Source organism: Aotus nancymaae, unplaced genomic scaffold, assembly GCF_030222135.1.
Source record: "Aotus nancymaae isolate 86718 unplaced genomic scaffold, 86718_ANA_hifiasm-v0.15.2.pri h1tg000004l, whole genome shotgun sequence".
Taxonomy (NCBI): Eukaryota; Metazoa; Chordata; class Mammalia; order Primates; family Aotidae; genus Aotus; species Aotus nancymaae.
Genome location: NW_026988415.1, coordinates 37,215,444 through 37,227,307, shown reverse-complemented (window position 1 = coordinate 37,227,307; position 11,864 = coordinate 37,215,444). Strand labels below are relative to the sequence as shown.

General features: G+C 42.0%; 1 protein-coding gene across 3 annotated transcripts in view; it reads right to left on the bottom strand.

Moving 5' to 3' along the window:
- Positions 1-234: 234 nt before the first annotated feature.
- Positions 235-11,864, bottom strand: part of CHRDL1 (chordin like 1) — a 132,159-nt gene continuing 120,529 nt past the window's right edge. For 2 of the 3 annotated variants that reach the window (XM_012451739.2, XM_012451740.2), the window contains exons 10-12: positions 8,180-8,347; positions 5,729-5,818; positions 235-2,705 (exon numbers count right to left, since the gene is read on the bottom strand). In XM_012451739.2, coding sequence (XP_012307162.1) covers positions 2,575-2,705; positions 5,729-5,818; positions 8,180-8,347 — 389 coding nt within the window. In that variant the 3' untranslated portion in view covers positions 235-2,574. Of the gene's footprint in view, positions 2,706-5,728; positions 5,819-8,179; positions 8,348-11,864 lie in introns of those variants that run through there. The other variant, XM_064361731.1, reaches the window with a different exon arrangement.

Genomic DNA, 11,864 nt, shown 5'->3' with positions numbered 1-11,864 from the left:
TATCACTAATATCCCATTTTATAGTTGGGGGACTGACAAATGCAGCTGGTAAGTACACAGGTGGGCTTAAAAATCTAAATAGTCTGACTGCAGAGTTCATACTCTTCACCACGATGCTATAGTATAAGAATGTTAAGGTGATTGTGAAACCACTATGCCCACCCATGACCTGTTACCTAGTCCAAGGTCAGTACTGACCTGGAGAGTCAATCACTAATGCAACAAGACTACAGATGATTTTTCAAAATTAACTTTTTTATTAATTTAAAAATCCAGAAATGCAGTGACTACATAAATAAGTACCATAATTAGGTACATGTCCTGTGAGAACAGTGAAAGGGTAATACTGTTATGTTACTCTTACTTGTTTACATGGGATAACTAGAAAATGGCTACAACTGCTAAATGGTGCTCATGGTCTTTGTTGTTCCAAGTGTTTATGATACAAATAAATACACAAGAAGAACCACATCCATTCTTCTCTACTAACTACAGACAGCTTGGCCTCTTTTCCCTATGTCCTACTCCCTACACAACACCTAACACTGGAGGGTTTCTACATTAACTTAACACAGCTCCCCAGCTCCTGTTTCCCACAGCACTTTGCAAAGGTGTGTCCCAGCACCTGGAAGCAGGAGTCTTTCTAGGGAAGCTCTCTGGGTGTTCTCTTAAGGCTAAGCGTACAGAGAACACCTAGGTGATAAGGCTCTGGGGTGAATAATCCAGAAGGGGAAACACCTCTTTGCTTCAGAATCCAGTTGCTAGTCTCCACATTATGGAAATACTGCCACCTCTGGGACAAAGGGAGCAGCTACATAATACCCTCCCCCCTTTACCACACACACACACACACACACACACACACACACACACACGCACACACTCTAATGCTTTGTGACCTTTCAACTGGGATGTCCTACTTCCCTCTTCCAAGGAGAAAGTGTGTGATGAGGTGGTGAGAGTCTTGTCCCAAGAAGTCCTGGCCATAAGGCCCTTGTGTCTTTTTTATAAGGATTGACTCATTTATGCCAGGTTGTCATAAAGACTGAACATTTCATATTTCTACCTATTGGTGTCAAATCCTCTTAGGAAAAAATTCTCTCACCTATAGTCATGGAATGAGACATATGGGATTTCTAGGTTCTTAAAACAATTCTGCAGTTCATTCCTGCCCCTCAGAGGAAACAAATCTAGAAGGCAGGCCTGAGATCCTTGCTGTGAAGAATTAAGTCTTTCCACAAAGATGATTTCTAAAGCCAGACCCCAGAAGGGATATTTTATGCTCTGGTATTGGGCTGCAAGTAGACATTTTAGGAGCAGCCTTCTCCAGCATTCTCAACTAAAATACTTGCTTGATGAATAAGGCAAGGATAGTAGGAAGGTTTAGAATACAGATCTTTATCAGAATATCCAGCTCCCTAAATGAATAATAACTTTCTTAACTGAAGAGCCAACATGCAGATGCTCATGAGGACAAAACCACTTTGCAAAGTAAAAATCAACTCCTGTAATTGGAGAAGGAAAACTTCCCTTATAAAGAGCTTCTAGAATTTAATAATTTAATATAGTTTTTTCTGGCCAGACAACTATGGTCTCAAAAATATTAGTGAGTACTGATCTATTACTTGGTGAATTTTATTGATGTGAAAGTAAAAAGATGGTATTTTGGACTTCTATCAACTTCTTTCTTCAACAACAATTTTGTCTTATATGGATTCAGTTTTGGATCATTTTACTCAATTTAACTTCTTTCTGGAAGCCCCATAGGTACAAAGAGAAAAGAAAAGTGGTATCATTAGGGAAAAATTCTTTACCACTTCTAAGTGAATGAATGAGACCATAAAATAGCGTTCTTATTCTTCACCCTGCCCCTGTAGTTGGTGACTTAAACCGCCACAAAGATCTAATGGCAGAGCTTTTTGTTCGCAATTATTTACTCTCCTGGGCACCAAGCTACTTGGGATCCAGTCAAGGGAAAAGTAAGGTAGAGTCTTGGCTATCTTTGCCTCAGATAAAGGCTTTAGTTTAATGTGAGTGTGAGTGTGTGTCTGTGTGTATATCTGTGTGTGTGTCTGTGTCTGTGTGAGAGAGAGAAGGGAGGGAGGGTGTGAGGAGAGAAGATGGGGAGCTAATTTTTTTAAAAGAACACATGATATTCTAAAATTCAAAGGTATAATTTCATACAAATAATTGTTCTATACTGCAGAACTCCTACTAAGCAATTCCCTTCTCTTTCTTTCACTTGAATAACTTTCTAGATAAAAACCCTGGGGTCTTGTTTGTTCCTAACCTGTAAAGAAATGTGATTCTCCAAGAAACTAGAGTGGTGTTGTGGTGTTCTATCCCTCCTCATCCCACACATAATTTAAGACTCTTCTAGTCTCTTTGGAGGAGATGCTCAAGGGCTGACACACCATTCCACATAAAGGAGCAAATTATGCTGTGCGTGGTGTGAATAATTGACTGCATTTGAGTTTGGAGTTTAGAGCACTATTGACTTAAGCAAAATAAGCCTGCAGTCCAGCTGCAGCTTTAGTTTTCTTGCTTTACCCTATCCAATACTGTCTATCTTGCCTAACAGTGGCCCTTTTCAGATCTCTCCAGGTACAAAACCTTGACCAAATCTTCAAGTTCTGTTCTGCACACACGACTTGAACACATCTGGCTGATCCGAGCTTCTCCTTCGGTGAAGATCTTCCACTGGCCTAAAAGGCAAATAAAGACAAAGTGTCCGGGAGTAAGAGGAGAGCAGAGCAAATTAGGAATAGAACCAATATACCCCCCATGCTTACCCACTTACTCAGGGACCCAGCAGGGGATGTGGAATACAAATGTCAGTTGGTTTCAAAAAATGGTCCCAAGACACTTTTCTAGTGGCAGATATGGAAATGAAGTTTTCATTTCAACACACAGCATTTGTAAGAATCCCAAGAATAATACAGTACTGCCCCTCCTCAAGAGAAAAACCTAAGTGTTATTCTTGGAATTTTTACAGTATATTTAGCATTTGCAAAATGCTTTGCTATCTGCTTCTTAGCTATTTAGGCAGCTTACTTGGCACCAGATCAAAAAGGCACTTTGGAAAACAGCACCTACTACATTGCTGGGGCATTGCTTACCCATAGGGCCCCCAAATATTGGTTTGGGTTATTTGATTACTATTTATTTATCACTCTTTTCTCTATTCCTGCCACCTTTTGTTAAAAATTTCTTGACGTTGCTTTCTCCCATGTCCATATGCTGTCCTTATACCCCCTTAGCACCCTAAGTCCCTTCCCATGGCTCCTCATCCATTCTCATATTCCCCATGGAATGCCTTTCCACTCAGAGTAAACTTGGCTGTAGCCCTTCCATTCCCTGTCGTCTCTGCCCACCCTGGATACTTTCTTTTGTCTGCTTTGTATTCCTGTGCTCATGGTACTACAAGCTGGAGAACTCCTAGTCCAAGTTAAGCCAACTCCTCTTAAGCCCAAACCTGTCTTGAACCTCTTTCCTTTCCCTTAGCCACATGAGAACATGACCCACCTTCCCTATGGGCTTGATTTCTCTGCTCCTTTCTCCCTTGAATTTCCCTTTTCCCCATTATCTATGACTCAATGGGAAGACAGAAGAAAAAACAAAAAACGAGAAGAGAAGTTGGGCAAAGAACCAGCTGTTACTGAAACTCTATAATGTGCCGGGTTCTGCTAGGCACATTATATAAAGGAGTTGGGCTTGTTCTTTGCTCCTAGGTGACCCTGTAGGATCATACCAACTTCCTTCAGTTACACACAGTTTGAGGAACATACCTGCTACTCCATTATATACCCAAATCCTGCTATGGGCACGGCTACATCTAAATCATCTTTTAAGTCCCCTGCAACCTAGCACAGTGCCTTGTTCACAGTATGAACTCAAATACGTAACTTCAAAAGTCTCATCATTGATCCTAGGATCCTAGACTCTGCCTCCTTTCTTACTCACATGAAAGGACTCCCAACTTGTCTATTTGAATTCTCATAATGACCTGTTATTTTCTATTAGTCCTGCTAAAGACAAGCAACTGACTTGCCTGACTCTCTTTCCAGCTGCCTATTAGATAACTTTGCTCAGATGGCTCTTAAGGATATTAATCTGAACATGTTCTGACTGAAACTCTTTTTCACCAATACTTGCTTGTTCTTTACAGTTTCCCTGTTGGTGAATGGTATTACTATTCACCCAGTCAAGTTATTAATATTGGAGCCATTCCCAACTCATTTCTCTCTTTAATGCCAATCTTGCTGATTTAACCTCAGAAATGTTTCTCACAGTGACCGCTCCTCCCCTGTCTCACCAGTTTAATATAATATAATTACTTCCTAATTCAGACTATCCGACTTCTCTTACTAAGGGTCCACCATTCACTCCACACAGCAAGGACCTTTTTCTAAAAGAAAGAAAGAAAGAGAGACAGAGAGAGAAAGAAAGAAAGAAAAAGAAAAAGAAGGAAGGAAGGAAGGAAAGAAAGGAAGGAAGAGAGATCTGAATCCACCATTCACTTGCTTGAAAACCTTCACTGGTGTTCTCTGGCCTAGAGATCAAGTCCAATGTCCTAACATGATAAATTGGGCTCTTCATAATCTGGCTTCGTTAAAGTATGTGCTTAATGTAATAGATCCATCTGATAGCTGAAAGACATTTTTCCAAAGCACTATTTTGATACCTCTATGCTATTTGTAAGTTTGCAGCAGCTACTGATGCTACTTGCCTTACATCTGAACGTTTTACTGGCTTCTTTCAGGACCTATGACTACTTTCTACCTCCAGATCTTCTTTTACTGCACCTTCTGTGGCCTTTGTGATCATTCCTCACTCCCACCCACATTTCTTGTTTGCTCCTGTCTGAGTCTTCTCTTAGGGTGCACCGTTTTCCTGGACTGATTTCCTGACCCATTGCCCAGTCACACCCTTGTCTTTCAAAACACACCTCCTCCCCGAAGCCTTCCCCGACTAAGCCCACCTGGCTCTCATCTCATTGTTCTTTGCAGATTCCCCTGAGCACTTTGGTATTTCACTCCTCAGAACTATACTAATTCATACTGAAGGCATTTTCATGTTCTGTCTCATCCATTAGAATTTCCTGTGGATAGAAACTGTGCCTTTTATCTCATTAGACGTGCTTCCCCTCGCCCCTCCGCACCACCCCAGTGCCTAGCAGTATCTTAGTCCCTAGGCTCCATCCAGTGTGGAAAGTGGGAGAGCTGCAAGTATTTTTGAGTGCCTGAATGCTTTGAAGAAAACATGACCACCCAGGGGCTGTTCCCAAGAAGTAGACGAGCTTTCATACAACACAGGAATTGATATGCCTTCAATTTCTCTCGGCTCTCATACTCACCACCAGAAGACACATCCTTCCAGATATGAAGTCTCCACAAATATACCAGACCTGGAATCTTATAAGCTTTATCCAACCGTCTTGAGACTCTGTGCTTAGCAGTTTCATTAAAGACATTCAGGAAGCCTTGACGTGAGGTATCCTATGCTCAGACTACATTTGGGTTTGTATTCACCATGTCCAAGCTTTCCAGATTACGTTCAGACACCCCATTCACTTCTAAGTCACCCAGAAGAGAGATGGAACATCCTTTAGTGTTGACACTAGGCAGTGCTAACGTTCACTGAGATTGCAGAGGGACTTCAGCTGTGGCTATGCTAAATTGAAAACTGGATGTGTTTTCCAGGAGCATTCAAGAGAAGTACTACTTACTCAGGGTTGTTCTGGTCACCAGCTTGAAGTGATGAAGCTCCTCAAACATCCTCTTGGAGATCTTCTCAATATGGAAGTGCTGGAGAATGCCTAGGGTCAAGCAAAAAGTGGGGAAGGTGGTCAGTCACTTTATCTGGAACCATCAACTCCTTGTTTTCTGCTCAGGCTCAGCATATTATTTCATTACTAGGGCTTAGGAGTATCAAGCTGGGCTGTGTAATGTGCTTAACTAGGAATTTGGATGGCTCAAGGGTTATAATTGACTCCATTTGTTGCCTTGGCTTACTGGCTTCCCCTCGGCTTCTCCAGGGGATGGAAATAAGGAAGACAGTGCTGCTGACCATGGGACCCTCTCCTAGGGAAAGCCACATGGAATCAAGCATAGGTGCTTACTACAGCTTCTGCAGCCAAAGGTAGTGTTAAGAATTCTGCCTTTGCCTCCAACCTGGGTAGACTGTGTCCCTGCCAAACTGCTGGGCTGTCCTCCTGGCTAAGCACTGACAGCCAGCAGTAGGATTGCAGGCAGGTTGGTTTTGTAAACGGAGAAGCCACCCCCGTTCTTGAACTCATGGAAAATCATATTTTCCTTTGGAAAAAAATATTCACAGATCCTTTAGCCTTCCTTATTCATAAATAGGGAGTTAAACTAGAGTGTCCCCAACTATCTCAACCTTGCCTGAATAGCTTTTATCACGATAACAGGTAGACAGCTGACAACTGCCTTGTAGTTAAGGAGCAACATGTTACCAGCCCACTTAAATGGGCAAAGTAGATGGAGACCCTTTTTCTGTGTCCACCAAGCACAGATCTTGATAACCCAGCCCTGTAAACAAGAGGATATTTAGATGCTACATTAGCAAGCTGAAATTCATCTGCATACCTCTGCGAGGCAAAATATGTGGGATGACGAATAGTGGGTCTACCGCTGGGGAAATGCAACAAACCAGTGCCTAGTCCTAGGTGGCCTGTTACGGATGAGCTAGGGAGTTAAAGATGGCAAATCAAAATGCCTAGGCATAAAGCAAAAATTAGCATGAGTGAGAAACATATACATGTTCAATCATCTTTTTTAAGGGGTAGGGAGGAATGCATTCTTTTGACAAGGGCTGTTGTCTAAAGAGGAAGATAAAAGCCTCATAGATACTGAGCAGTCTTTTTCAAAGCATTGTCCAAGTGCCACCTGCGTTAGAATCACCTGGCTATTGGTTAAACATGCAAATGTTTGGACCCTACCCAAGGTCTACTGAATTCTTATCTCTGGAATGGGGCCAGGTAGCTGCATTTAAAACCAGCTTCCTGTGTAATGCTGCGGCATACAGAAGTCTGAGTACTCTTGAGCCTTATGTGAGAGCCACTAGCAAAAAGATGTGTATTATTTTCCAGCCAAAATCTCATTTCTCCTCTTAAATTGCGAGGAACCTTGACCACACTAAATCAGTACTACTCTTGAGCCTACAAAATAGTTAGAAGAGCTGTACGATCACAATGAACACAATGTGGCTTGCCATGGTAGTCACTGTGAATAATTGGAAAAAGAATTGCACATTGTGATGGGTTTCTCCAGACAGACTATAATCTTCTTGAGGGCAGGCATGATGTTTTAAATTTGTTTGTTTTTTTTGAGATGGAGTTTCACTCTTGTTGCCCAGGCTGGAGTGCAATGGTGCCATCTCAGCTCATCGCAACCTCCTCCTCCTGTGTTCAAGTGATTCTCCTGCCTCAGCTTCCCGAGCAGCTGGGATTATAGGCATGCACCACCACACCTGGCTAATGTTTTGTATTTTTAGTAGAGATGGGGTTTCTCCATGTGGGTCAGGCTAGTCTCAAACTCCCGACCTCAGGTGATCTGCCCGCCTCGGCCTCCCAAAGTGCTAGGATTACAGGCATGAGCCACTGCGCCCAGCCTACATTTGTTTTACCCCAGAATACACATCACCATATTAGGGACTTAGCTTTGCTCTGAATGAATGGGTTTTCGTGGTTGTTGAGTTTTATACTAGAAAGAATGATAGACTACAGTTTGGTAGTTTGTAATCCGGGCTACACATTATTATCACCTGAGAAGCATGAACAAACACTGATGCCCATGCCCCACTCCAGAACAACAAACCAGAATCTCTGGGGTTAGGGCCCAGATGTTCGGTGTTTAAAGGAAACCAAAACTCTCCCTAATGATTCTGATGTGCAGCCAGGGTTGAGAACCACTTCTCCAGCTTTTGGTAGTGTTAAAAAGACAACTTTGGAAAACCAAGGGTCAATACTTGATCTTTAGCACAAGCCATTGTTAAACTTGAAAGACTATAAACGATGGTGTTAGACATGTTAGTTTCTAAGCAATCAAAAAGACTTCTAATCCAAACAAGAGAACAGGTTGAAGCAAAATTAAGGTGGGTCCTCTCTTCCTTTTCTGTGCCTCCTTACAAAGATGAGAATGAATGTAGTCTTGCTCACCCTTTCGAATGGTCCAAACATGGACCTCTACCTGAGGCGGTCTCTCAGTCTCCAGTGCTATTTTTCTGGTTGTCTCCCCATCCTCCATAAATACAGACTCATACACGGGCATCGTTTCTTCCCCACAGAAGTAGCCTTTGTTGTCAAAGCTTTGGCCTGGAAGTTCTTCTGGAATTAGGAAGCAAGTAGAATTTTGTCATGGTTTTCTAAAGTTAGAAGTGAACTTCTGCATTTATGTATCTCATTGTTCATAACATCTCACACTTATCAAAAGTGGACAATTAACAAGGACGTTCTTTGAGAGACAGAAATTCCACCCATACTTCATTGCTCAGTTTAGGCTGCCCCTGCAACAAGCCACAGATTAAGTCACAAATCATAAAGGAGCATGTAACTTTTGATTGAAGTCCATGTGTTGACAGAATCCATAGTTCTTCAGAATACTGGCCCCCTACTGCTGTCACTGAGAAGTGGACTTTCATGTGGAAAAATGTAGCCAGGTACAAATCTCTTAGGCACTTAAGGGAACATAGGATTTTCTGTACAGGGTCAGGATCATGCTCTGTCCAGCTCAGTGTTGCCAAGAGAGGCCCAAGGAATGGGCTGACAAAGGGCCTTGGTTAACATCCCTGACATCACTTTGGTATACTTAGAAAATATTCATGACACTCATTTATGTGCATATACTTGCCCAAAGGATCTATCCAAATTGGCTTGACATTTCTGAATGCTCTTTGATTTGTTTGTAAGGGGAACAATAATACCGGATCAGCACCAGTGCCAAAATCTAGATGTCAGATTAGTCATATGTATGCTATGCCAAATGAATGGTTGGGAGACACAAAAAATTGGTCAAATCCCTGAACTATGGATCATTTAATGTGTAAACTAAACTGTTGAATTTCAGCTCTCAGGCATAAAGGTACCAACCCCCTAATATTCTCCATTTCACTCCACCCTCCTCTTTCCTCAGCCCCCTGTTTTAAAAAGTTTCTTATGGTTGGTTATCAGTAAGTTAAGTTTCCTTGCTGGCCTTGTAATCACTACTCTTTTGAGCTTCGTACTTAAAGCATACACTCAAATCAAAACAACAGAAGCCATCTGCAAGAATATCTGAATTGTTGAGGATGAAACCACTGAGTGTTGAGTGCTTCGGATCTGTGACTCTAATTAGGGAGACTCACTGTTAGCTAATCAGACACATTTGGACTAGAAGTTGTAATCAAATTGCTATTGTATGTCTCTTGCTAACCTGATTAGCTTTCCCGCCCCTACCGCCATTTGGCATTGTAAAGACAAAACCATAGCCTTATCTTGATGATTCCAGATTGGATTACTCAATTTGTGGATTATCATAGAATCAGGCTTTTTGTTTTCCTCCTTTTGTCCTTCTTTTTAGCTATTTATTTACTTGGTGGGACAGTCTTTTTGGTGGTATGTTGGGTAATAAGGGCTGTGTGCTAGCACTTTTTAAATGGGTTGGAGAGAGGGAGGAGGTCACTGAGTGTACAGAGATTTCTATGTATTCAATTATCATCTTTAGAATGACAGCTGATTTCTCAAACTTTGCTCACCAGCTAACACTGGCTACAGCTATAACTGACATAAAATCCATGATGGCACTGGCAGTACCTGTAATATGCTAAAAGTTCTCCTACAAGCCTGAAGAGTCATCTTGCACCACTACCTCCTTCCCTCCAAGAGCTTAATTTACTTGACCGAGGGGATCTACAAACAACCAAACTCATTATTGACTTAACCCTGGCTGGTACTTGAAAATGCTAAGAAAAGCAAAGTTTGTCTTTAGAACTACCTACTCAGCAACATCCACCATTTTTATACTCTGCACTTCAAGGTGCTTTCTGATCACTACATGTTCACCTACTCTCATTTTCTTTTGGGGAAGACAATGTGCTTTAAGTCATTTCTGGCCATTTTCATATCCCGTGAGAATGTTCCCATCCTGAGCCTTCTAGAATTCCTTGCAGAAGTGGTAATGAAGGAGATGTATTATCCCAGCTGAGAAAACTTTTAAGTCTTAATAGGAACTTTTAATGCCATAACCTAAAAGGAGTATTCAGTTATGGAAATTCCAGGTATTGGAATGGTATTGTGGTTGTGTGTATGGTAAATGCTCATGACAGCAATAACTTAAGCATACCCTTAGAATGACCCTGTATGGCAGACACATCTGAATGTGTGTTCAGACCTTGGGAATCTGGGTGTGGCCAATTGGGAGATTCTTTCCTTGTCTGTAGGACCATCTGAATCCCAGACCCATCGCTGGGGCTGCGCAGGGGATTGAGACCTTAAGTTTTCGGTTAGATGAAGGTTGCCAGGGAGAGATCGTTAAGGGGAGAGTGTTCAGGGAAAATGCTATGTAAACTGCATGCTGTCTGCAAACAGTTGCAGTTTTCCTGCCCAACCTGCTGCCACTGGACTGTTTCTATATGTAAGGTGGTCCTCTTGTCCAGTCCACCTCCACTGGACTCTCTCCCCTGTATGTAAGCCCCTAATACAACTCCATGTCTTGTTTGCTGGCTCTGGGTCTTGTCTTCAGCCTCTTAAACCTGGTTCCTTCCCTACTGAGTTTAATAGGGGTTTGGCATGACAGTGTGAGAAGTGAGTTGGGGAACCTTCAGCAAGTGGACATCTTACCCGACCCTGTGGGTGGCCACCGATATGCAAGGCAAGGTGAAAGGGAAGAGAGAGGTCAAAGGGAAGAGAGAGTTGAAATTCACAGCCTTAATTTTGGTCCTAGTTTGTATTGTAGGAGCAAAGGGAAGAGAGAGATGAAACTCCCATCCTTAATTTTGGTCCTAGTTTGTTATTGTAGGAGCCTGTAAACATTTGTTACAATGAAACATTTGGCTGGATTATCAGTGAATTTTATTTATCTCTTTTCCCTTTTCAACATAACTGAATTTACTGTTCTTTCTTTCTTCCATCTACTTCTCTCTTCACTCCCTTGGTTCCTTTTCTTCTGTGTCATGTGTCATTTTTTTAAGAGGCCAGTGTTGTCACGATTATCCCATTTCTCACCCCTTCACGTCATTCAGGACTCTATTCAAATATCACCTCTTTGGAGAAGCCTTCCCTGACCACTACTTTAAAGTGCTTCCTGCCCCATTCACTATCTCTTGATCTTCTTTGGTTTTTCTTCACAGCACTCATCACAATCTAAAATTACCTTATTGATTTGGGTTCACTGTCTTTCTTTTCTGCTAGAATGTAAGGACCATGCTGGCAAGTAGCTTTTGTCTTGTTCACATCTCTGTCCTCAGTGTGTGTAACCATGTCTTGCCCACAGTAGGTACTTAAAACATATTTCCAGATTGAATGCATGATCAAGTGCATGCCTCCTGATGCTCTGCAGTTGCAGAGTACCTGGAGTAGGTGCCCGTGGCTATGTGGATATTAACTCTCAGGCAATGTGACTAAGGAGCGATTCAACATGCAGACACCCATGTCTGGCTCACGGAGAGGCAGATACACAGAATGGGACAGAAATTCTCTTCTTCCATGTTGCTCAATCAATCGTCTATCTCCATATATTTGAGCAGAGTGGGAAAGTGGGCAAAGAATATATTGCCAACTGGGATGCTGGAGGGCAGTTTTTACATGATAAAATATATTATGTTTTCTAAATACAAAAGTAATACATGTTTGCTATTGAAAATTTGGA